Raw genomic sequence first — 25,886 nt, 5'->3', positions numbered from 1 at the left:
TTAAGAGCAGCACCCACCTCCCAGGTTCCCTCAAAGTGAATTTTATTAGCATGATTTTAAGTCAGACTAACCCAAACATATTCTCCATGGATGGCAAAATTCCATCTACCTGTTTTCATATAGTACACTGACAAACAAAACTTCATTTCATCTATATAAACTGCATCAAGAATGAATAATCTCTCACTTTTGGCCCCAGGACCATCTGCCAGTTACAACCATTTCTTATTTTCCAAACACCATCAAGCTCAGATCCACCCTTGGTCCCAGACTAAGTCACATACAGCAGACAAAGCAAGGAGACTAGAATCACACCAGCATTATGATTGCTGAAATTGGTGGCCATTCTCTAACTCTGTAATTGCTAGACTTTAGGATTTCGTGGACCAAGAAAATTTTCAAAAATAAAATAAACCAAATGGGAGCAAATAAAGTTAGCAACATTTTATTCGCCAAAGAAAAATAGTTAGAAAATAACTATTCTATAACTGTCATTGGATAAAAGAAATAGAATGAACAATTTCAATATAATGCACAATCCTTAAGTTTGACTAAATGAAAAACCCACTATATATTTTTTTTCTTATGTCTCTGCCAATCTGTAGCAACTTTACCATAGATGAACCCCAGTTCACAAACTGGCATGCAAAACTACTTCTTTATCGGACATTCTGGTCTTTTCCATCTCTTGCTTCATTCTGATAGTTCTACAACTTTAGCTTGCTCCTAGGAAAGACAGACAAATAAGTAATTACAATATAACATGAATGCCATAAGGATACTGGGAACAAAATCAGTTAAGTTTTCATAAATTAGGTGAAAAAGTTTTGCCCCTGAGGAAGAATGAGGAAGACAAACGTGGCAATGACTGTGGCTGAAAGCATAGAGACAATCTCTGTGTGCAGTATATCCAAGGCAGATATATTGTGTATCAAAAAAGTAAGTAGGGGTTACACTTGGTTATAGAGTAAGGGTTACTTTTCTCTTCTATTTTCTCTTCTATTCTTCTATTTTCTGAAATATAACAATGGAATATGCATAAATTTAATGATCAGGAAATAAAGAACTATTTTGATTTTGTAGACTACCTTAGGAAGAACAAACAAAAGGCCTGTTTCCCTTTAAGAAAGCAGTTTGAATTAAAAGAGGCCAGGTTGGAAAATGGAGATGCTAAAGATCTGGAGGATGGATGCAGAAATTCAGCTCTAGACTTTGGCCAGGGCAGATGACACTGAGGATGATAACATTCCCTCAAAGCCTCTGTGACAATTCCAGGATAGGGGTACTCAAAACTGAGGTCTTCTTGTCCATAGTCATTGTCTGAAACCCCCAGGTGGCAGGTGTGTCTGACAAGTCAAATGCTTAGCAGTGCCTCTGGAATCAACAGAACGAAGTTGGAATTCCAGCTCTACCACTAACTAGCTCAAGCAACAAAGGCAAAGTACTTAAACGCTTGAAACTCTTTTTTCTCATATGTAACATGAAAAATTGTCTACTTTTCTGGTTTTAGATCAACTGATATAATAATGTATAATGAAGATAGTTCAATGCCTGCCACTTCAGGACATGAGAATTACAGTAGAGGACACATCTAGATATCTAATGGAGAAGTTAGATATTGGTTTGCTTTGTTGGTTTTAAAGAGCTTTAAGATCCTGTTTGCCATTTGCTCTATAGGTTTACCTAAAAACTCTGAGCACATAAAACGTCTTTGTCAGTTGAAATGTCAAAACCTTTTGAAACTTAAATATAAGTTTTTAACACGAGTTATAAATGCGGAGAGGATATACAGTATTTGCAGTTGCTTCTAAAATTAAGCTACCTTGGGGCGCCTGGGTGGCTCAGTCGGTTAAGCGTCCAGCTTCGGCTCAGGTCATGATCTCACGGTTAGTGGGTTCATGCCCCACGTGGAGCTCTGTGCTGACAGCTCAGGGCCTGGAGCCTGTTTCAGATTCTTCACCTCCCTCTCTCTCTGCTCCTCCCTTGTTCGCACTCTGCCTCTCTCTGTCTCTCAAAATAAATAAATAAAAATAAATAAATAAAATTGAGCTACCTTTAGAATTTTCTGCAAAATTCAGAAATAACTAAGTAGCCCTCCCCTAGATTCTAACAACTGTTAGAAAAGTAGGAGGCTCTTTCCATTCTTCTCTGACATTCCACCTGCTCCCCTATCCACTCACAGAGAGAACAGATCTTCTGTACAAATAAAAAGCTCAGTTCTAAGGTCTTACCCAGGCTTTATTAATGCTGGAATACAGTCAATCAGGAGAACGTAGGAGGTGTTCCCTAAGTGTTCTCAATCAATTCTTACAGCTTCCAGAATCCCGTTCACAGGCCACTGAGGCAACCGATTCCAACAATTCCGACCCACGTCTTCTCTTTCCAACCTCCTAACCTTGCTACGCCTCTCTACAGCCCCGCCCCCTACAAATAACCAATCAGAGAGTGCAAAGTGAGGCGGATGGGGCGGGTACATTTGGCACTGTTGACGAATCAGCAGCCTGAAACAGCGGGGGCGGAAGCGGAAGCCCTGGGTTGGCCTTGGGTTCCGCTGTGGGGATGTCCCGTGGGAGTGAGTGAGGAAATCCTGGGGCCGGCAGGTTTGAGTCCTCACGTCCAATCTGCCAGCGAAATCGGGCGAAGAGACGCCTGCAGGAGCGGGAAGGAGGAAGCTCGACCGCCCAAGAAAAGAGCAAGTGAGCAAGGCAGCTGCGGGGCAGAACTAAACTGTATGCAGGGTTTTTAGAAGCCGGTCCTCGTGGGTGCCACTCTCCTCGAGGCCATGGTGCAGGCGGTGCTCTGGGCGATACCCAGGTGAGAGCAGTGGCTCCGCCCGGGTATTTCACCGCCGAAGAACTGGGTACCTGCGGGGTGGGGAGGAAAGAATGCTGGCCGCACTGCTCCTTGGTAGCACCCTGAGCGGCCGCAGTTGCGGCGGCAGCAGCAGCAGCAGCAGCATTAGAAAGCGCTACACGGGCCGAGGAGGCGGCTCGAGCTGCTGGTAAAGTCGCCTAACAGCTGCTTCTCTGTAGCATGCGAGTTGACAAAACAACCAAAGAACAGGGCTCCCCATTACGATCTCCATCGAGCTCTTTTTCCTTGCCATTTGGAGCTGATTTATGCGAAAACATGCCTTGCACTTGTACCTGGAGGAACTGGAGACAGTGGATTCGACCTTTAGCGGTGGTCATCTACCTGGTGTCCATAGTGGTTGCGGTTCCCCTGTGCGTGTGGGAATTACAGAAGTTGGAGGTAAGAGGGTCCTTAACCATCGGGCCCCCTACCCTTTCTTCTACCATCCTGCCCATCTGAGGTTGCCCATTTTTATCCTAGATGCGCCGGACTTAATATCCTGAAAATCATATCCTGTAAACGACCCCAGTTAGTTCATAAACCTGTCTGGTTTCTTGTTCACGGTTTGTCAAAGCGTGCTGCAGGTGGAAGGAGGACCAAGTCGAGAAAATAGTTAGACTATATTAAGATTGCTGCTTAGAACAGCACTCTTTTGCAAATATTCATCCAAACCCTGAAAGTAAGGTAATTTTATTCCAGAAATCTGATCCTGTTCGGTTACTGGACTATCTTGAAAACCATGTATTGAATTTTATTAGCATTTCACTAGCTTCCTGAATGAAAGGATTCTAGTTGACTTAACTTTGTTGTGTTTACTTAGAAATTAGCTCAACCAATAAAGGTTTTGCAGAAAGTCCTTTGTATATTTTTTGATGTCATATTCTTATTATGACATCAGTAAAGTACTACAAGCTGGAAGACCCCAAGGTAAATACTCAACTAAGATAGGTACTTTATAAAAATTGTATAATGAATTTTAAATTCTTTGTTAATAAAAACCAGCAAGTACTTTTATTTAGCAACACCAGTTTTATAAGAGCAATGGTGAGACCACAGCTATTTTAGGCTTTTTGTTATGGAAATGATTTTTACATAATTAAACAAAATGCATTTTAATATACATTTGTTTTCTATATGTTCACTAAATTACATTTTGTTAACTTTCCCATATTGGCATAGCCCATGTAGTTATTTTTAATGTTAATATAATATTCTACTACATTAAATATTTCCCATTTGTTAAGATACTTAGGTTATTTTCATAATTTATCAACCAGAATTCAAGTACAGACATCTTAATACAAGCAAGTATTTCTTACTTTGAAATATTTTTTTGGAGTGTGGTATGGGAACTACTTTTAAGGCTTATAATATGTATAATATCAACCTAGTTTAAGACGTCTCTTAAAGACTTTCTTCTACCATCCTGCCCATCTGAGGTTGCCCATTTTTACCCTAGATGCCCCAGACTTGATATCTGGTTGTTGGTTAACTAGAATTTTTCAGTACCAGCTTTTAAGGATCTGCAGTCTCTACTGCAAACACCCTGAACCAAATTCTCTTCCTGTCTTGCCTGGACTATTCTCAATTCACCAGCCAAAGTATCTAATTAAAACATAAGTCATATTACATATGTCCTTTTCTCTCCTTTCCAGTCACTCTAAGTCCAGATTAAAAAACAATATCCCTAACTCTGGCCATTATGGCCCAATATAATCTGACACTGCCTCCACCTCCTCCCCCTCTGACTCCCTCAACTCAATTCTGGCCTTCTACCACAGAGACTTTGCTCAAATGTGGGGGTGCGTTACCTCCTTAAGAACTTTGCGTTAAATGTTCCCCCTTTATGGCATTCTCTTCCCCTAAATGGCATTCTCCTTCCTTTATGTCCTTCAGGTCTTGTACTCTAATGTCACCTTGCTATCCTGTTTAAAAATTGCAGCTTTCCATCATCCCAGTGATAAATCAGGCTTGTGTTATATATGGCGAAAGGTAGAAATCTAGCACCCACCTTCATGGAACTTAGTGGTAGAGATCAAACAAACAAACAAATAAACAAATGCTATGGAAGAAACTAAAAAAGATCTAATAAATGAACCAGTTTGGGCATTTGAAAAGACCACTACCAGCTCCGGAAGTGGAACTGAAGGAAAGTTAGAAAGCTCTCTATGGTGGTTAAGAGGTCGAGGGTGCCTGAGGTACAGTGACTTATGGCCCATATCAAGATGCAGAAATAGAGATGGAAAACTGAATTTTAAGTATCCTTGGCAGGGAAGAAACAAGACTGTAAAAACATGTAAACTGTTTACATGTTTAGGGACAGGTTTATATGAAAAACATTTGTCTTTAAATGCTGGAATCACAGTGCTCACACTGAGACATCAGTGGGAACTGAGATTGTAGAAAACAAGTTCATAAGAGCCCATCCCATGCCAATGGTGGGGCATGTACTCATTTATTAGAATGGCAAGATGACCATCTGCCCTACTTAAATCATTCTGAGCATGTATAATGAATGGAAGTTACGTAAGTTAAATGCACACGTAAGGTCACACTACTCTGCAGTCATTTTACCTGGCCCTTGTGTACTTATCCTTTAAGTAGCTAGCTACTCTTTCTGCAAGTGACCCACTCTTGCCCGCAGGAGGATTGTGCCCAGAGAGCACACTCACTGCACTTCTCCCCTCTGCTTTGAAAGTATTTGGTTCAGGTTCAGTTAACTCACTCCTGGATGTTTGTCTTTAATGGTTTTTTCTGCTTTCTTCAAGTTATCTTAGGAAAAAAAGAATTATGCTACTTATCTCCTCCTTGTTTTGTGAACCAAAACAACCCTGCCTATGGCTGATAAGTTTAATTATGTTAAATGATAGCCTCATATCAATGTGTCTCACATGTGAGACATTTATTTAGAAATAAATGTCAAAATAAAGGTAATAATTATTTCTACAAATAACTAGTGTTTACTTATTTCATTACTTAAATTTGTGCACACCCAAAATAGTTTAAATTTCTTACACATATAGCTTTTCAGGTAGCTCAAATCAAAACAATTATAAAACCAATGATTCAAATTAATGGCATTAATGTGGACAGATGATATTTTTAAGAAACTACCACTTGCAATGTAAAAATGATACTAACTCTGTGAGGCAAGATTTTTTTTAATTTGGCATCTCTATACTGACTAAATGACTCAGTTTCTCTAGTTACTCGTTTTATGATCATTTGAAAACTTTCTTTTTTACAGCACACTGAGGATGCTAGACCTTCAAAGCACATAATTTTTCTCTTACCACCAAGTTGGCACTAAGGCAGTTATTAAAACAAACATGGGCATTGCCAATACTGATCTTAATCATCACCTTATAATAGAGAAGATCTAGAATATGCTGCTATTATTATTATTACTATTTTAGGTCATCATTAAAATGAAGACAGGTCTTCCCTAACTTACAGTGGGATCACATCCTGATAAACCCATCATAAGTTAAAAATATCATAAGTAAAAATGCATTTAGTGCATTTAACCTGCCAAACATAGGGACGTAGTCTAGCCTATGTTAAATGTGCTCAGAACATTTATATTAGCTTATAGAGGCAAAATCGTCTATAAGCGTATTTTATAGTGAATATAGTTGAAATCTCATGGATACTGTATGAAAAGTAAAAAACAATGGCTGTAAGGGTGCAAAAGGTTCTGAACTATGATCCTTTGACTTAATGATTTTGACTTCACAATGATGGTGTGAAAGCAGTATACATTCAGTAGAGACTGCTTCAGATTTTAGAATTGTGATCTTTTCCTGGGTTAGTGTTGTGTAGTATCATGTTCTCATGATGCTGGGCAGGAGCAGCACGCCATAGCTTTCAGTCAGCCATGCAACCATGAGGGTAAACTTTTGTTATAAAGTAAGCTGTGTGTAGGATGATTTTGCCCAACTGGAGACAGATGTAAGTATTCTGAGCATGTTTAAGGTAGGCTAGGCTAACGCTATGATGTTTGGCAGGGTAAGTGCATTAGATGCAGTTTTGACTTAGGGTATTTTCAGCTATAATGGGTTTGGCAGGATGTAACCCCATCACAAGTTGAAACTCTATCAGTTGTTTACCCTCACGATTGTATGGCGGACCTGGAACTATAGCTCCCTGTCAGGAGAATAGTACCATACCACACAGCCAAAAACTCAGGAAAGGATCAAAATTCAAAGTACTGTATCCACTGAATGCATATCACTTTTGTACCAGTGTAAAGTAAAAAAATTGAAAGTTGAACTGTAAGTCTGGGACCATCTGTACTCAATTTTAAATGAAACTGAACAGGGGCCCCTGGGTGGCTAAGGCGGTTGAGCATGCAACTCTTGATTTCAGCTCAGGTCATGATCTCATGGTTTGTGGGATCAAGTCCTGGGTTCAGCTTTGCACTGATAGTGTGGAGCTGGCTTGCAATTCTCTGCCCTTACCCCACTCGTGCACTTGCGTACACTCAAAATAAATAAATGTAAGAAAAAAAAAAGAAACTGGAAAAAATCCTTGGAAAATGATTCTACAGACATTCCTTTTAGAATCTTCACCTGCACGTACTTACTTTTCACTTACTATTTTGATTAATCTCTAGTGTTCAAAACGTTTTATATAGTTGACCTTTGAACAGCATGGGTATGAACTACTGCAGGTCCACATTTACACAGATTTTTGTCAATAAATACAATGTAAATGTATTTTCTCTTAAGATTAAAAACAATTTTTTTTAAGTTTATTTTTGAGAGAGAGAGACAGAGTGTGAGTGAGGGAGGGTCAGAGAGGGAGAGGGAGACACAGAATCCGAAGCAGGCTTTAGTCTCCGAGCTGTCAGCACAGAGCCTGATGCGGGGCTCCAACTCACGAACCATGAGATCATGACTTGAGCCAGAGTCAGATGCTTAACTGACTCAGCCACCCATGCGCCCCTTCTCAAGATTTTTAATAGCATTTTCTTTTCTCTAGCTTACTTTATTTTAAGAATACAGGATATAATATATGTAACATACAAAATATGTGTTAATGGACTATTTGTTACCAGTAAGGTCAACATTAGGCTATTAGTGGTTAAGTTATGGGGGAGTCAAAAATTATATATGGATTTTTGAGATTTGTTCTCTATACTTTTGTTTTCTACTTCTTTAATCTTTGACCCCATTGAAGAAAGATGTTTTTCAAAACAGTAAAATTCGAAGTTGTAGATTTCAGCTCTATTTTAATTAGCTGTTCAAATCCCAAAAGTACCAAAACTAAATGCCCACCTTTTTTCCTTTAAAACATTAGTCTGAACTTGTACCCCAGCCTTGAAGAGTGAATTCACAAGTTTATATAAAATTCATTCCCTAGGGCCCCACAGATAGAACAGAGGTTCAAATAATTTTTTTTGTCAGAAAAAGTGACAGAAAGTGAGTGAATTACTTCAACTTTACCTTAAAATGAGATAGTTGAAAGTACATTTTTAGAAATTGAGTTTTTATAGCATAAAATACTGATCAGATACTGACCTAAGAAAAGAAATTAGAGCTTTTTAAAATGTAGTATCCTGAGTTGATACTATTATAAGTAAGAGGAGTAGCATGTATTTAATAGTTTGCTTGGACAGTGCTTGTGGCAATCCTTATCAAATGGGAGGGTTAAAAGACATAATGCATACAAAAAAACTGATAAAAGTATTAGGCAATATTCAGTAACATGTTGGGTAACAATAAAATTCACAGAAAATGCAAGTAGAATTTTAACTTTACAAACATAAAAAAGGAGTGGACTATAAAAAGATTTTTAGACTTGCAGAAAATTTTAAAACTTCTGTACATCAAATACACAATAATCAAATATAAAAGACATAATAAGATAAGGGAAAATGAGATGATGTTAATAATCCTAATGTATACAGAACTACTACAAAAGGCCTCACAAGGAAAAATGCTCAACCCCATGAGGAAAAATTGTCCCCCTCCCTCCACAAAAGCACAGATCGGCTGTTGTTTTGTTTTTAGCTTATTCATTTATTTTTGAGAGAGAGAGGATCTCAAGTAGGATCCACAGTCAGCACAGAGCCCAGTTTGGAGCTCGAACCCATGAACTGTGAGATCATGACCTGAGCCGAAATCAAGAGCCTGATACTTAACTGACTGAGCCACCCAGGTGCCCCCTACGCTGTTTTTTGAAGAAGAAAGAAAGCAAATAGTAATTTGGAAAATGTTGGGCCTCATTAATAATCAAATAAATTTAAAATTTAAGAAACAAAAATATTTTATTTAGCTCTTTCATTTTAATATCAGGATTTATTTTAAATACGTTCTTTTTTTTTAAGGTTGGAATACACACAAAAGCTTGGTTTATTGCTGGAATTTTTTTGCTATTGACTATACCTATATCACTGTGGGTGATATTACAACATTTAGTGCATTATACACAACCTGAACTACAGAAACCAATAATAAGGTAAACCTTAATATATTGCAATTCTTTTAGTGTTGTGTTCGCTTATTTCATAAATATGATGTAAAAGGTTTTTAATTTATGCTTTGCTTTCCAAATAGGATTCTTTGGATGGTACCCATATACAGTTTAGATAGTGTAAGTATGCTTCATTTTATCTCATTAGCTAAGAACTTGCTTGATGATACAACTATATTTACAGAATGCTTAAGGTAAAATGAAAGTTTATCACTTGGCAATAAGGGGTCAGATTTATAAGAAAAGTGAAAATGTTCACTTGTTTTTAATGTTAATAAAAAAGATGAAGTATGGCAGAAGAGACGGGTGTTTTAAATTTTTAAAAAATCTATAGCTATTTTCTTTGCTTTATCTTTTAAAATTTCCAATTACTGGTTCTTAGTCCTTTAAAGAATATAATACTTAAAATTATATTATCATCCTTTTTATTTAGTAAATCTTTTATTGGGGGGAAGCCTTCCCCAGTGGATTCTAACATGGAATTGTCACAGATGACTGCTTTAGTTTTATTAAATATAAAGGAAATGTCTTAAACTGCATTTTCTATAATAGCTCAAGAAAATTTTCATACTGTAAGAACCTGATAAAATAATTTAGCTTCTTTCTTCATGTACTGTTTATATTAATGTTTCTGTTTACCATTATCCAATATGTTTATTGCTTTTAAAAATTCATTTCATGGATTGTCTGGTAGCTCTCACAAATTTTAGAAAGTTTGATGTAAATATGTGACAAGACATCTCAAGTTTAAACATTAGCACTGCGAGTACTATGAATTGGAAGGGCAGTTCATTTCATCTTAGCTGCAGCTTTTTTAACATCTGTGCTTTTTCATAGTGGATAGCTTTGAAATATCCCAGCATTGCAATATACGTGGATACCTGCAGAGAATGTTATGAAGCTTATGTCATTTACAACTTTATGGGATTCCTTACCAATTATCTCACTAACCGGTATCCAAATCTGGTATTAATTCTCGAAGCCAAAGACCAGCAGAAACATTTCCCTCCTTTATGTTGCTGTCCACCATGGACTATGGGAGAGTAAGTATGTTTGGTTTTAATCTTTTTATTGTATTTAAATAGAATTTTTAAGCATCAGTCAGTTCTCTGGAAAGTAGTATGTTAAGTACTATGAGCAGGCCAGAAAGTTTAAGAAGAGCCCTGTCCTCAAGTAGTTCATAGTCAAGTTTAAAGAATAATAAAACATGTTTTTATAATCCACACATACAAATTACTCTCATACATTATTCTTCCTAAATAGCAAACTTAAAACATTGCAGGGGAAAAAACACCTTGGAAATAATTTAATCAGCATCCTTTTACAATTGGGACCCAGGATATACAGAGATTACTTTACTTAAGATTATGTAGATAGTTATGGCAAAATCAGGTGTAAGCCCTAAGGAGAAGGTAGTCTAGGTGAGGAAACAGCATATGATATGAAATAGGAGCAACAAATAGTCTTTATTCTAGTACTAAATAATGGGTTAGTTGGCCTTCTTATACATCCATAGAGGACAGTAAAGGAAAATAAAGGCAGAAGAGTTCAGTTGAAGCTAAGATTGCATTCTTGATGTGAATGAGCCATTGGATGTTTTTCAGCAAGGAAACTAAAATTTAAAGATACCATTTTAGAAAGACTAATTTTGCAATACTATACAGGATGTATTAGAAGATTCCAGAGATGGGGAAATAAGTTAGGAGATTATTATAGTTAAGTCCACTAGTGAGGTAAGCTGAAAAAAAGGGATGAAATTGGAATAGAAAGGAAAGAGACTGAAACTGAAGGACCAGTAGGATTTGACCACTGTTAATGGGGAATAAGGTGAAAGTTGAAAGTCTAGGTAACTGGAATGATTTGGAGTAATGAGTGTAGACACGCAGCCTAGGAATACCTACATTGCCTACCATGAGAGGCAGAACCATTCGTACAACATTGGGACTGAATAGGTCTCTAGTTTACATACTGGAAATGACAGGGAGCTATCTAGCAATTTTATTTTTTATTTTTTATTTTTTTATGTCTTTTATTTATTTTTGAGGGACAGAGCGAGACAGCGCGAGCAGGGGAGGGTCAGAGAGAGAGGGAGACACAGAATCTGAAGCAAGCTCCAGGCTCTGAGCTGGCTGTCAGCACAGCCTGACGCGGGGCTTGAACCCACAACCGTGAGATCATGACCTGAGCTGAAGCCGGCCGCTCAACCGACTGAGCCACCCAGGCGCCCCTCTAGCAATTTTAAATAATAAGCTAATGTGTTCACTTGATACGTATTGAACACCCAGTGTGTGTCAGTATATGGATAGATCCTAGTGCACATAACAGATGTAGAACTCATGGAACCTATATTTTGGCTCAGAGGTTTAGAATTAAATGAAGACACAAATAGTAGAGTTACTTATATCAGGAAATGCTATGAAGGAAAAAGAACAGGAGACTATAAAAGAGGGTGGTAAGGAAGAAGCATTATAAGTTGGGGATCGGGGGAGAGACACTGTGCTCAGCAGTAAGTACAACAGGGATAGAGATTGATAGCTAATGAGCAGATTGAAGTGGTTTCTGTATGGAAAATTACCAAGAGGAGACATCAGGGGTAGGAGAGTCTCTAAATGGGCATAATTGGATTCTTACTAAGGGCAAGCCAAGCACTTACACATCAAGAGTGGGAGATGAGGAGCTTGATTAAATATCAAACGTAATCAGATATCAAGGGTAGGATGACTTAGCTGGATTCTTTGCTGAGACTGACTTAGGCCAAGGCCAAGGCTTAAAAATGATACCTAGTTGAAAAGAGAGCTCAGAGGAGTACTGTTAAAGTTCAGTCAAGGAGAGAGTTGTCAAATGAGAAGCCATTACAGGATGTTAGATAGAGGCCTGGGGCGCCAATTTCATTTTCAAAGATCACTGCTCTTGGTAGAGCATGTAGGGAAGGATGGAAGAGACTGCAGTGGTCCGGTAGATATAATGATGATGATGATAGCTTGGCTTTGATCAGGACTCTCCTCCTAATACTGCAGAACGTAAAATGAGGTTCTAGCTGTATCATCACAATTAGCTAGTGGTCAACTAAAAAAACCCCAAACCTTTTTCAGACGACGCTACTGGTCAAAATTTCCCTGTGCTGTTTGTGCAGTTGATTTGTTCCTAATCACACAGTTAACATTTATTCTTGTTAAATCTCTTTGTGTTGGTTTCATTTTTTCTGATACCGTTGAATTCTGCTTCCTGAATAATGTCAGTAACGCATCCATAGTTACAGCTCAGGTATTCTTTCCTTTGAAAGGATATTCACTATTCACCAAAGTCATGCAGTTTGGAGGTATGCTTTTAGTAATAGAAAACGTCTCTTGCCTATAAACACATTGTACGTTACCAGTCTCCCTCCAATAGATAACTGGTGTTACAAAGCTGATCATCAATCAGGCTATTGCTGTTTAGGATAATTCAGTATAATGCATTTGTTATAAGTGTAAATACAATGGTGTTTACAGTTGCTAATTGATAAGAACTAATTCTGCTTTTCATACTCAGATTGCTGTAACATAAACAGCACACTGAGTTTTCTTTTAATGAACATAAATTTTTTTGTATATTCACAAGAGGAGGGAAAATAGATTATCTAATGATTTAGTACACTTATGAAATGCTTTCATGAAATGGGACTTAATCTGTATTACATGTTCCCTTCCTCTTGTTTAAGATGCTCTAAGGTGTGTATACCTTGTAATGGAATGCTAGGTCTTTAGATTTGCTTTGTTAGTGATAAATTTCTTTTTTTTATTTTTAAGTTTACTTTGAGAGAGAGAGTGTGTGGAGGGGAGAGGAGGGAGAGAGAGAATCCTAAGCAGGCTCATGCTGTCAGCTCAGCCTGACTTGAGGCTCTAACTCACAAACCACAAGATTATGACCTGAGCCAAAATCAAGAGTCCAATGTTGAACTGACGGAGCCACCTCGGTGACCCAATTGTAAATGGTTTCTGAAGTGGCAGCACCATATTAGTCTCCCACTGACGGTATAAAACACTTGTAGGGGCACCTCTGGGTGGCTCAGTAGTTAAGGGCCTGACTTCGGCTCAGGTCATGTTGAGCCCTGCATCAGGCTCTCTACTGTCAGCAAAGAGCCCTCTTTGGATCTTCTGTCTCCCTCTCTCTCTGCTGTTTCCCCACTCGTGTGTTCTCTCTCTCAAAAATAAACATTAAAAAAAAAAACTTAAAAAAAACCCTTCTAATTAAACCATATCCTCATTTACATTTGGAATTACCTAGACTTTATGTTTGCCTAAAGTGGTATATTGCTGTGGTCTTAATTTGGATTTCCCTAATTAGTAATGAAGTTGAGCAACTTTTCATATGCTTATTAACCATTTATGTTTTTTTTTTTTAATTTTTTTTATGTCTTTTATTTATTTTTGAGAGACAGAAAGAGACAGTGTGAGCAGGGGAGGATCAGAGAGAGAGGGAGACACAGAATCGGAAGCAGGTTCCAGGCTCTGAGCTAGCTGTCAGCACAGAGCCTGACGTGGGGCTCGAACCCACGAACCATGAGATCATGACCTGATCCAAAGTCGAACGCTTAACCGACTAAGCCACCCAGGCGCCACACCCATTTATGTTTTCATTTTCTGAGGAATGCTTGCTTTCTGTTTCTCACTTTTTAAATTTCTGTCTTGTGACTTCATAGGGGATTGTTATATATTTAGATAGTATATTTAAATACTAATTCTTTGTTTAGTGTGTATTGAAAATATCTTTTCCAGTTTTTGGCATAATTTGTCACCTTAATTTAATCTTTTGATAAATGGAAGTTTTGGATCTTAATATAGTTAAATTTATCTTCTAGTCAATACTTTTTGTATCTCATTCAAAAAATTATTTCCATTTATAGGATTGCAAAAACACTGTCCTGTGCTTTTCTTCTAAACGTTTCAAATTTTCCTGTTAAGACTTAGAAACACTGATGTTTTGTATATATGTTGTGTGAGGTAGGAACGCAGTTTCTTTTTATTCCATTGGCCAATTGTCCTGGCACCGTTCTCTCCCTCCTACCTCACTCATCTCTCTCGCCTTCTCTGTTGTGTGTGACGTTTCCATCTGTATGGGTCTGTTTGTGGCTTTTTGGTTTTGGTGGTTGTTTGTTTTCTGTTTTAATCAGTTAACTTTTCTCTTCCTGGACTGATTCCGTACATTAACTACTACAAGTTATTAATAAGCCTTAAAATAGGGGCAAGTGCCCCAAGCCTATTATCTTGCTATTTTTGGTTCTTTGCTCTTATATATAAAATTTAGAAACAGTTTGTCAATTTGCTTGAAAAACCTGTTGGGGATTTTTGTTTGTAATTTAATTCAGTCTTGAGTTTATTAACATCTTTATGATTTTTTAAATCTATGAATATGGTCTAGCTTTCTACTTATTTAGTTCTTCATTTATCTTTCAAAAGTACATTTTCCTCATAGAAGTCTTGTACGTCTTTGTTGACTTTATAAATGGCATCTGTCTTAAAAATCATTTTAGTGGTGCCTGGGTGGCTCAGTCGGTTGAGCATCCAACTTTGGCTCAGGTCATGATCTCATGGGTCGTGGATTTGAGCCCCACGTCAGGCTCTGTGCTGACCCTTATTAGCTCAGAGCCTGAAGCGTGCTTCAGATTTTGTGTCTCCTTCTCTCTCTGAGCCTTCCCTGTTCATACTGTGTCTCACTCTGTCTCTCAAAAATAAAATGTAAAAAAAAAAAAATTTTTATCATTTTAATTGCTTCTAGTGTGTGTAAAGGCACTTTGGTTTTGCATATTGGCCTTATATTCAAAAATCTTGTGACATTTTCTTAGTCAGTAGACTTTTTAAGTTCCCTGTGAAGCTGTTCTATTCAATTGAAGGATTTCTTTGATTTCCAGTCTTTATGTTATACATGTCTCTTCTCACCATGTGGTGAGTATGTCTAAACATTCTTGAATTATTCTGATCTTACAAAATATAACTGAATTTTCTGTTTTCAAAGGTGTTTTGTAGGCATCTTTTATCAGGTTAAATAAGCTTTTACCCATAGTTTGTTGAATTTTTAATCATGAATAAATGATTAAATTTCATCAAATGCTTTCGCTCTATCTATTGAGATGATTGGGTTTTGCCTTCAACCTGTTAATTTAGTGAATTAGATTGATAACTTTTCTAATGTTAAAACCCCCTTGCATTTATTAAGATGTGTTATCTGCTTTTCTATATTACCAGATTTAGTTTGCTAATGTTTTGTTTACAACTTTTACATCTATATGCATGAGTAAGTTTAGACTATAATTTTCCTTTTTTACACTGTTCTTGTCTGGTTTTCATATCCAAGTTTTACTGCTTGAATATGTATTTCCTTTTACTTGTGAATCACAGGAAGAGATTATATACTATAGTTTGAAAGATTAGACCTGGACTTTGTGGGAGAACAGTTATAGAACTATTTAAGCTTCCTGTTGTTTCTGAAGTCATTTTGTAAAATATAATTTTTAGGAATTAGGCAGAAAAAACAAAATTTTTTAAATGATCAGGCATACATTAGTTTATATCTTCTGAATCTCTTCTGGATCTGTTATGATTCCTTTTCCATTTCTAATGTTACATTTAGTATCTTTATTTTTTCTTTGAACAGTCTTGCCAGAACCTTCCCGATATCTACTAGACTTTTCAAGAAGTGACTCTTGGCTTTGTTGATACTCTCTGTAATATACTGGTTTTCTCTTTCATTAATTTCTGCTCTATTTTTACTTCCTACCTCCCATTTCTTTTGGTTTACTATCCTTTCCTAACATGTTAGAATCTTAGCTCACTAATTTACCCAGCCTTTCTTCTTAATACTGCTTTGAAAACTGTACATTTTCCTCCAAGTTTTACATTCACTGAATCCCAGTAGTTGTTGTTTTATTTTTTTTTTGTTTTTCTTACATATAATTGGCATACATTAAATTAGCTTCAACTGTACAACATAATTATTCAGTATTTATATATCGCAAAATGATCACTACAATATGTCTAGTTAATATCTATCAACACACAAATCCAGATTTTTGTATTTTTATTATCATCCCATTTAATATTTAGTATTTTTAAAAATTATAATAGGCTATTTACATTTTTGTGGTTATTGATATATTCATTTAAAATCTTGCTGTTTTCTCTTTGTGTCACTTTCTTCTTTCCTTCTCTCATTGATTGCATTTTTTGAGTAAGCCTTTATTGTAGAATAATTTTCAATTCATAGAAAAGTTGCAAAAGACAAGATAGATTTCTAATACACCCTTCAGCCAGCTTCCTCTGTTACATAACATCTTATGAAATCATGGTATATTTGTCAAAACCAAGAAATAACATTGGTATAATATATTAAGTGCAGACTCCAGATTTCTTAAATTTTCCCGCTAATGTCCTTTCTGTGTTCCAGGATCCAATTCAGAAATCCATGTTTTAATAAAGATTTTAATAAATAATTTTAAAGCTTTCCAAACATTAAAGAATACAAACATATAAAGAGAAATCTGTTTTATAATACCCACATTTAACAAATATTAACATATTGTAGGTCCATCCTTCCTTATTTGTGATTATATTTTTTAAAATCCTTGAAAGCCAAAAGCTTTTTCACAGGTCATATGGTGGCAAAACAGTGTATCATCTTTGACTAATTTTAACATGACTACTTTTAAGTCTTTTATAGATTTAACTGCAAGTATTAACAGTTTACAAGCTCCTCACTCCTTGCACCCAGAGCATTTTGGGGTCCACTGCTTCTCTCTAAAGTATGACCCTTAAAAGTCCCTTTGGTGTCAGTGTATCAGTGGTCATTTTTCTCAGAGATACTTATCCAAAAGTTTTGCTCTCATTCTTAAAAGACAGTTTTGCTGGATGTATAATTCTTTGTTGACAGGAATTTTCTCCAAGCCTTTTGAATTTTAGTCTACCTGATTCTGGCTTCAGTTGGTACTGTTACGCCTCTCCTGTCAACCTAATCGTTATTGCACTATAGATGACCTAGCTCCAGCTGCATTTAAGACCCAGTCTTTGATGTTTTGCAGATTCATTATGAAGTATCTAGGTTGTTTCTGTTTTTAGTCCTCCTTAATTTACAGAATGCCTCAACCTATAGATTTTTATCTTTCATCAGTTCTGAAAAGTTCCTAGCAATAACTTCTTGTGATTTTGCCTTTACTCTGTCTTCTGTAACTATGAATATATGTAGACCTTCTGATTCTATTCAGTTCTTTGTAACTCTTTGTCTCTTTGTCTCAGCCTTTGCTACATTCTGGGCAGTTTCTTCAAATACACCTTCCAGTTCATTAATTCTCTACAGCTTTCAAAGGTATCTACTGACTAATCCATTTGTAGAGAGTATGGGACAGGAAGAACAGCATGTATAGCCAAAGCATTCTCTCAAGAGGTCTTGAAACAAGCCCAAGTCCACTCCCTAGACCCCTTCATGGGGGCACGCTTATCTGTAAGTGGGGGTGAACCACCTCAGCACAGAGAACCCCAACGGTTTCTTTATTTAATCCTAATACAACACCTCAAGGTCAGTATGTGAAATCTTCTCAGTCTTGCAATTCTCCTCCCGCCCTTTTTCCCTTCTTGATGCAATTCTTAAACTAGGGGATTCATAATATATAACATTGATAATCAGTTCTCCTGATAATAGTGCTAAATAAAGCATTTGCCCCTAGGGCAACTTGGGTTGGTTTTTTGTTTTTTTGTTTTGTTTTGTTTTGTTTTTTTTAAGTTTGTTTGAGGGAGAAAGAGAGCACAAGCAGGGAGAAGACAGAGAGAAGGGGAGATTGAGAATCCCAGACAGGCTCTGAGCCCAGCATAGGGCTTGAGTTTGTGAACCAAGATCATGACCTGAGCCAAGATCAAGAGTTAGACGCTTGGGGCGCCTGGGTGGCTCAGTCGGTTGAGCATCCGGCTTCGGCTTAGGTCAGATCTCACGGTTCGTGGGTTCGAGCCCCGCGTCAGACTCTGTGCTGACAGCTAGCTCAGAGCCTGGAGCCTGTTTCAGATTCTGTATCTCCCTCTCTCTCTGACCCTCCCATGCTCCAGCTGTCTCTCTCTGTCTCTCAAAAATAAATAAAAAGCATAAAAAAAAATTTTAAAAAAAATCAGACGCTTAACTGACTGAGTCATCCAGGTCCTCCAGAGCAACTCGGTTTTTTTAAGAAGGCTTGCACAAGGCTGTCAGGTAGAGCCGTTTGTGTTTTGTTTTCCCATTGTGAATTTTCCCCTACATTGAGTAGTCTTACATTTATGCAAGATCTTTGTTTTGTTCTTTCATAAATCTAGTCAGTGATACTCTCTGGCATGATATTTAAATTCCAAACTTGAAACTGAATCCTAAATGTAAATAAATAATCTTTTAAAATTTATTTTCGAGAGAGAGAGAGGGCACAAGTAAGAGGAGGGAGAATCCCACGCAGGCTCCACATTTTCAGTGTGGAGCTTGAAGCACAGGTCAAGCTCATGAACTGCAAGACTATGACCTAAGCTGAGGTTTGATGCTTAACCTACTGAGCCACCCAGGCGCCTCTAAATAATACTTTCTGAATATGGTTTCACATATACATGTACACAGTTCATCTGTTACTCAGTCTTTCTTCCAGAAACCTATACGGACACAATTTTGTTTTCTCTCTGCTGCACTATTCAGCAATTAGAAATTGAACACAGAAAGGGAGATCTTTCAGAAGATGTGGTTGCCAGATAATTTAAAAAACAGCATTTAAACAGTTTGTTTGCTACCATCCACATTCTTCCCCAGTTGTCTTTTAGAATGACTAAATTAAAAGAATTAAATATAGGGGCACCTTGGTGGCTCAGTTAAGCGTATGACTCTTGGTTCCAACTCAGGTCATGATGTTGCAGCTTTGAGTTTGAACCCCAAGTCTGGCTCTGTTCTAGCAACACAAAGCGTGCTTGGGATTTTCTCGCTCTTTCTCTCTCTCTGTCCCTCCCCCACTCACACTGTCTCACAATAAATAAACTTTAAAAAATTTTAATATAAATATGGCATCATTTGTCAAAGTGATTTTAATGGGGGAGGCTTTGGAGAAAATCTGATACTATTTAAATGAGTAGCTGAAATGCTAAGTTTTTTGTTCTTTGGCAGAGTATTGCTGTTTAGGTGCAAACTGGGTGTACTGCAGTACACAGTCGTCAGACCGTTCACCACCATTGTCGCTTTGTAAGTACAGAGAACTTTTCTTTCATTCTCGTGCTCTTAGTTGAGAACAATTGAGTAGACATACCAGGAGCATTAATTTACTTGTTTATGATATATATAACATATATATATACTGTTATAAAAGTATATAGAAACCCTCCTGTTTTAAAATAAATAAGGTGACCATTTATAGGAAAAGAATCACTACAGAATTCCTCTAAATAACATTCTCTAGGTCATTCTAGAAAACATTTTTAAAGCTTTTTCCCCCAAATATTAATGTTCACCCAGCTTTACAAAAACATCTATTACATGAAGTTAATGTATACTACTTTAGATTCATTATATGGTTTTGTTTTCTATATGGTTAACTTAGACTATGAGGACTATATTCCAAGGATGAACTCATAGTTTTCTTATTTAAGAATTCTGTCAAGGCTTAGGAGATGAGGTAAGATGGTGTATCATTAGGCTGTCTGGTAAAACTATTCCCTAGAAATTTAAGCATGTTTCATCTGCTAATCATAACTAGTACTGTGCATGTTCAGAGAAAGCATGGGAAGAAAGGTAAAAGCAGCATTCAGTTTTTTATTATCTTTGACCTGGCAACTCTTTAGCAGTGTTAACCTTAGAATTAAAACTAATTAACTTGTTTATGATGGCATGCTTTATTTGTCTGCAGTTTAGAAACTGGATAATCACATAAGCTGATACTTAAATCTGGGTGTTCATAGAATTTACCTCCCAAGACAAGTTGTGGGAAAAATTATAGTTGTAGTTACAGGCTTGGATTATAAACCTTTAACAATCAAGCTTCTGAAAATTAGGCAACATAATTTTTTTTAATCTAGTAATTCTAGTTAAGTGTTTTAATTTTTAACCACTTCTGTGACCAAAATCCAGTGATTATCTACAGGGGTTTTTAAATAAACTGACTTCTAAATTTAAGTATTGCTGTCAATGCTGTGTTTTAAAATATATATGTGATTTAATCATTGGTCTTATTTTTACCATTTTAGAATCTGTGAGCTGCTTGGTGTATATGATGAAGGAAACTTTAGCTTTTCAAATGCTTGGACTTACTTGGTTATAATAAACAACATGTCACAATTGGTAAGTAAATCTTTTTTTAATATATTTTTTTTAATTTTTATTTAAAGTAAGCTCCATACCCAGCATGGGGCTCAAACTTAAGACCCTAAGATCGAGAGTCACAAGCTCTACTGACTGAACCAGCCAGGTGCCCCAGTAAATGTTAACTGTATTAAATTAGTATCTGTGACTCTCAATTTTCTTAGGAAAAGCTTCTTTGGGAATAAAGTTTGTTATTTTTTAATCTTGAAATGTGGTTTATAGGAAAGAAATTGAAGAAACTTTAAAATGTCTTTGTACATATATAAAGATATAATGTCATTGGGTTAGTTATTTGGTGACTTTTACCTTGGCCTGTTGATCATCATTGTTCATTTGGTTGTAGTAGACATTGCATAGTTGTGTGAATATGTCATAAATAAAAGCACAATGCTCTCCTTAAAAAACACATAACCTAGGCATACTCAGTAAGAGAAAATGTCTAATTGGTATGTGATAGTACAAAGTTTGAATAAAAATGGGGAATCCTCTTATGTATTTGGAATTAAAGTAAAATTATGAATGCCAAGTTAAAATGATGTTCTAGAAAGAAAAAAATAACCGCCTGACCCTTTCAACTTAAGAACTTGCACTTCATTTTAACCCTTCAACAAAATAATAGATACAGTGACATGCACGTGTGTTATTAAATGTTTATAGTAAAACTTATATGACTCTGGGGACGTCTGGGTGACTTAGTCGGTTAAGGTGGCTCAGCTCATGACCTCACAGTGCGTGACTTTGAGCCCTGCATTGAGCTGTCCACTCTCAGCACAGTGCCCACTTGGGTCCTCTGTCTTCTTCTCTCTCTGCTCCTCCCCAGCTTGAGCTCTTTCTCTGTCAAAAATAAATAAATAAACACTAAAAAAAATTATATGCCTGTGTATTCAAAGCTTTCCTTTATGTTCATGTTCTTTGAAACCAGTAATTCCATTCATTACTGGGAATGTAATCCTCCAGAAATAGTTTTAAGGGGGTGCCTGGGTGTCTCAGTCAGTTAAGCATCTGTCTCTTGGTTTCAGTTCAGGTCATAATCTCATAGTTCGTGGGATAGAGCCCCTCACGGGGCTCTGCAGTGACCGCGCCGAGCCTGCTTGGGATTCTCTCTTGCCCTCTCTTTATCTGCCCCTCCCCTGCTCACGCATGCATGCACATACACTCTCTCTCAAACATTAAAAGAGAGAGATCGTTGTATTTTTGGTTTGAGTATCTTTGTATATACAGACTGTTATTTGTAATAGCAAAAGGCTGGAAACCATCCAAAGCCCAGTGATAGGGACTGATTAAACCACCAAAATATTAGGCAGTAATTAAAAATAATCCTTATGAGGGGCGCCTGGAGGAGCATGCAACTATTGATCCCGGGGTTGTGAGTTGGAGCCCCACATTGGGTGTAGAGATTAGTTAAAATCTTTAAAAAGGTAATAATAATAATCCTTATGAACACATGAAAAAGTAAGGAAGGCACTTTAAGTGAGGGGAAAATCAGGCAACCAAGTTTTACTTTTAGTTGATGATACCTGTTAAAAACCACCTGTGTGTAGAATGGAGTGTTTGGATGATGGGATGGACTATGGACAACTTTATATTTTACTTTACTGTTTTTATACTCTAAAATATTTTAAATGAACATTTTCTGTGACTAATGGGAAACAGTAAACTTTTAGGGAAATGCTTAGTGCTATGCACACTACATTATTACAACTGATTTCTAAAATATAGTTAAGTCTTGAGCATTTATTTTTAAAAAGTAAATTCTGCTAGAATAACATACTGCCCTCAAGAAAAATTGTTTCCCTGATTCCTAACTTTTTTTCATGGTCACAGTTTTATTCAGATAGTACTTATTTACTGTGTTGTCTTATAGATAGAATAGTCAAATTCAACTCTTATAAAATCAATGGTAATTTGTATATAAAAGTGATTATAATAAGCAGATACATACATTTTTATTTTGGTTGAGGGAGAGCCATTTCTTCCATTCATGACATTCACTTGTTCAGGGTTACCTTTATGGGTTCCAGTAAGTGAACACTTAAAACCACTTTCAGAGAAGACATTATGCATCTTTTATTAGAAATTTTATATCATATATTTTCATCCACTGTAAACTCTAACAGCTTATTGTTAGTCTAAAAATGACAGAATAGAAAACCTAAAAAAATTTGCCTGAAGCATGATTGTACCAGGTTCTGGATGATTTATAAATGTAGTATTTCTATTACCATATATAATTATTCTTACTGAAGAAGTTTAACTGTTACTCGTTTCTAGTTTGCCATGTATTGTCTGCTACTATTTTATAAAGTACTGAAGGAAGAATTGAGTCCAATCCAACCTGTTGGCAAATTTCTTTGTGTAAAGCTGGTGGTTTTTGTCTCCTTTTGGTAAGTGTTGCTTTCTCTTAAATGTTCTCATTTTCTACAGGGTAATAATAACAGTTGATTAGGGAGGATTTTCAAAATGGTCTTAATGTAGAAGATGAATTAAAATGTCTCTACTTACTTTTTAAAAAGTTCATCCTTTTAGCCCCTCTTCAAGGTTCTTCATAAAGAAATAATCAGTCACCATAACATTTACAAGAAGAAAATAATTTGAGACAACCTAAATGTCTCAGTACTAGAGGAATCATTAAAATATATCATGGTCCTTTCATATAAGAGAACAGTCTGCAGTTTGGAAGATAAATATAATATAGAATATTTAATAATATGAGGTGTAATGTTCATTAGTAAAATAGGTTCTTTAACGCAGAAGACAAAACTGTTCATGGTCCCAATTTAGTGTAAAGGTGGATGATAGGGGGCCTAGAAATAAATAACACTAACATACAAGTACACAAAGGGAAAAAAGAATAATCCTTGAAATCCTCCCACCCAGAAAGAATAATTAACATCTTCTGGTGCACATGTCACATATAAAATTCCACAGAAATAGCTTCATACTATAAAAACTTGTATAATTCAATGATATGTTTGGTATATTGTGTATGTAGTTCTTAGTCTATAAAGTGAGGATATAATTTTGTTTGGGTTTTCTTGTTTTATTTTTTGGTTTTGCTAAGTATTCTGTTCTGTTAACTAATCTTCTGTTGACATTTAGGTTGTTCCTAATTTTTTCACCATTATAAGCAATACTGAAGTAAGATTCTTGTATACAGAATTATGAAGACTGGTCTATCTTATTATAAATTTAACCTAGGGTCATATCCATAGATGTGCTTTATATGTTCAATATGGCTCCATGTTGGGGGTCTTATACCATCTGAGTTTGTCTCTAGTTCTAGCACTTCAAACAAGACTGGTTTTAATGTTTTAAATAATAATGTGGATAATTAATACAGGTGTAAATAACATGGAAGTATCTGTCCTGTATTTCATTTTAAATGCCTGTTACACAAGGTGTTAGGCATTGTCTCTGTATAGGAAACACTTATTTTGCTTGTACACACTTTCAAAACAAAAAGACATATAAACCAAGTACTGAAGTTACGTATGTTTAAGAATATATACTAAAACTCATACAATGAAACTACACTAGAGAATAAATATGTAAAGCAAATAAATGTTTTTAATATATACAATATCTTCAAGAGTATGCTATGAAGACAGGGAAGTGGTGGTGGTCCACAAGTTGTGCAGGGGTTAAGTTTTTTAAATGACTTATTTTTAAAACAACTGCTCATTTTATGCTTGATATAGATTTGGCGTTTACTTTTCCTAACATATAGGCAAGCAGTAGTTATTGCTTTGTTGGTTAAAGTTGGCGTTATTTCTGAAAAGCATACATGGGAATGGCAAACTGTAGAAGCTGTGGCTACAGGACTCCAGGTTAGTGCTATCTGTGAATTTAATAAAACTTTACTGTTTACCCATTTTACATATTACCTCTGAAACCTGACAACATGCAGGCTGTGGGGCTACTATTCTCCTCGCTTCCCGGATGAGGAAATGGAGAACCCTAGGGAAACTAGCCATCATCACTTGAGGTAGAGCCAGGAGGAGAACCCAGAATGTGTTTTTCTTAGTTTCTCTTTGGGCATTTTTCTCTTAGTCCTTAGGCAGTGGATTGAGAATGCATTGTACTTTGCTAAGATGTACTTGATTGGGTAGTATAAAGGAGATTTAAATTTCTGCCATTTTGCCTATCTTTAAGAGGTCAAAGACAGTTATTTTGGAAAATGAATATTATAATATGGGGAAAAACAGATGTTGATACTTAAATACTTTTTGAAAAGATAGTGCTTTTATTTAAAAAACTAGCCATTCAAAGATGGCTGAAGTTTTTGTTTTTGTTGATGTAGGACTTTATCATCTGTATTGAGATGTTCCTTGCTGCTATTGCTCATCACTACACTTTCTCATATAAACCGTATGTCCAAGAAGCAGAAGAGGGCTCATGCTTCGATTCCTTCCTTGCCATGTGGGATGTTTCAGATATTAGGGATGATATATCCGAACAAGTAAGGCATGTTGGTAAGTACCAGCCAATTCATTCATCCAAACAGTGACTGCAGCTCTCATCCCAGGGCAGTTTAGCAGCTGTTTAAGAGATGCAAAGATTGTTTAAAGCAGTACCAGTAAAATTGGGAGAGGGGAGGCACAACTTATTTTTAGCATGGTAAATCTATAGTGGTAAAAATAACTTTTGGCTAACTTGGAAACCTTTCTGTTACTATAAAGGAAGGACAGTCATGGGACATCCTAGGAAGAAATTTTTTCCTGAGGACCAAGATCAAAATGAACATACAAGCTTGTTATCGTCATCATCACAAGATGCAATTTCTGTTGCCTCTTCTGTACCGCCTTCACCCATGGGTCACTACCAAGGGTTTGGACACACTGTGACTCCCCAGACTACACCTACTACAGTTAATATCTCTGATGAGATGTACAGTGACACTACAGGAGAGAAAGATGAACTTTCAGACAAATCTGTGGCCTCCTGAACAAGTGTGCAGAAGCAAACTGTACTCCTTCTACCATGTTATTTCATCACCTGGGATTCCATTGCTCAGGATTTAGTGCTTGGGACATGCTATTTATAGCTTATATGGAAAATTTCAACACAAAGAACGTGAAAGCCAGGCACAGCTACTGGATTTATATAACTGAGTTTTGTATATCACAAATAATCAGTCTAACTATCCTAGACTTAGACTTGATTTCTTAACATTAGAGTATCACATACTCAAATGGTAGAAAATGACTCTACTAAATGTTCCTGATGTTAACACTGCT

The 25,886-nt window shown here is 36.5% G+C and overlaps 1 protein-coding gene and 1 long non-coding RNA gene across 3 annotated transcripts; one reads left to right on the top strand and one right to left on the bottom strand.

The window, feature by feature from the left end:
• Window positions 1-429: 429 nt before the first annotated feature.
• LOC115292359 lies at window positions 430-2,816 on the bottom strand. Of its 2 annotated transcripts, none has more exons than XR_003908955.1 (2): window positions 2,232-2,816; window positions 430-726 (listed from the first exon to the last, which is right to left on the bottom strand). It is a non-coding gene; the product is annotated as an uncharacterized LOC115292359 (long non-coding RNA). The 2 variants fall into 2 exon arrangements; XR_003908948.1 differs by lacking the exon at window positions 2,232-2,816 and adding an exon at window positions 1,823-1,865.
• Window positions 2,516-25,880, top strand: TMEM184C (transmembrane protein 184C). The gene is made up of 10 exons (XM_029940378.1): window positions 2,516-3,252; window positions 9,185-9,315; window positions 9,414-9,450; window positions 10,168-10,373; window positions 19,462-19,536; window positions 20,535-20,628; window positions 22,921-23,033; window positions 24,377-24,476; window positions 24,950-25,121; window positions 25,329-25,880. Exons 1-10 carry the CDS (start codon window positions 3,034-3,036, stop codon window positions 25,592-25,594), a joined length of 1,413 nt encoding a protein of 470 aa, XP_029796238.1. The 5' UTR covers window positions 2,516-3,033; the 3' UTR covers window positions 25,595-25,880.
• The last annotated feature ends 6 nt before the right edge of the window (window positions 25,881-25,886 follow it).

This window comes from Suricata suricatta, chromosome 1, assembly GCF_006229205.1.
Source record: "Suricata suricatta isolate VVHF042 chromosome 1, meerkat_22Aug2017_6uvM2_HiC, whole genome shotgun sequence".
Taxonomy (NCBI): Eukaryota; Metazoa; Chordata; class Mammalia; order Carnivora; family Herpestidae; genus Suricata; species Suricata suricatta.
This window is presented reverse-complemented; position numbering and strand designations above follow the sequence as displayed.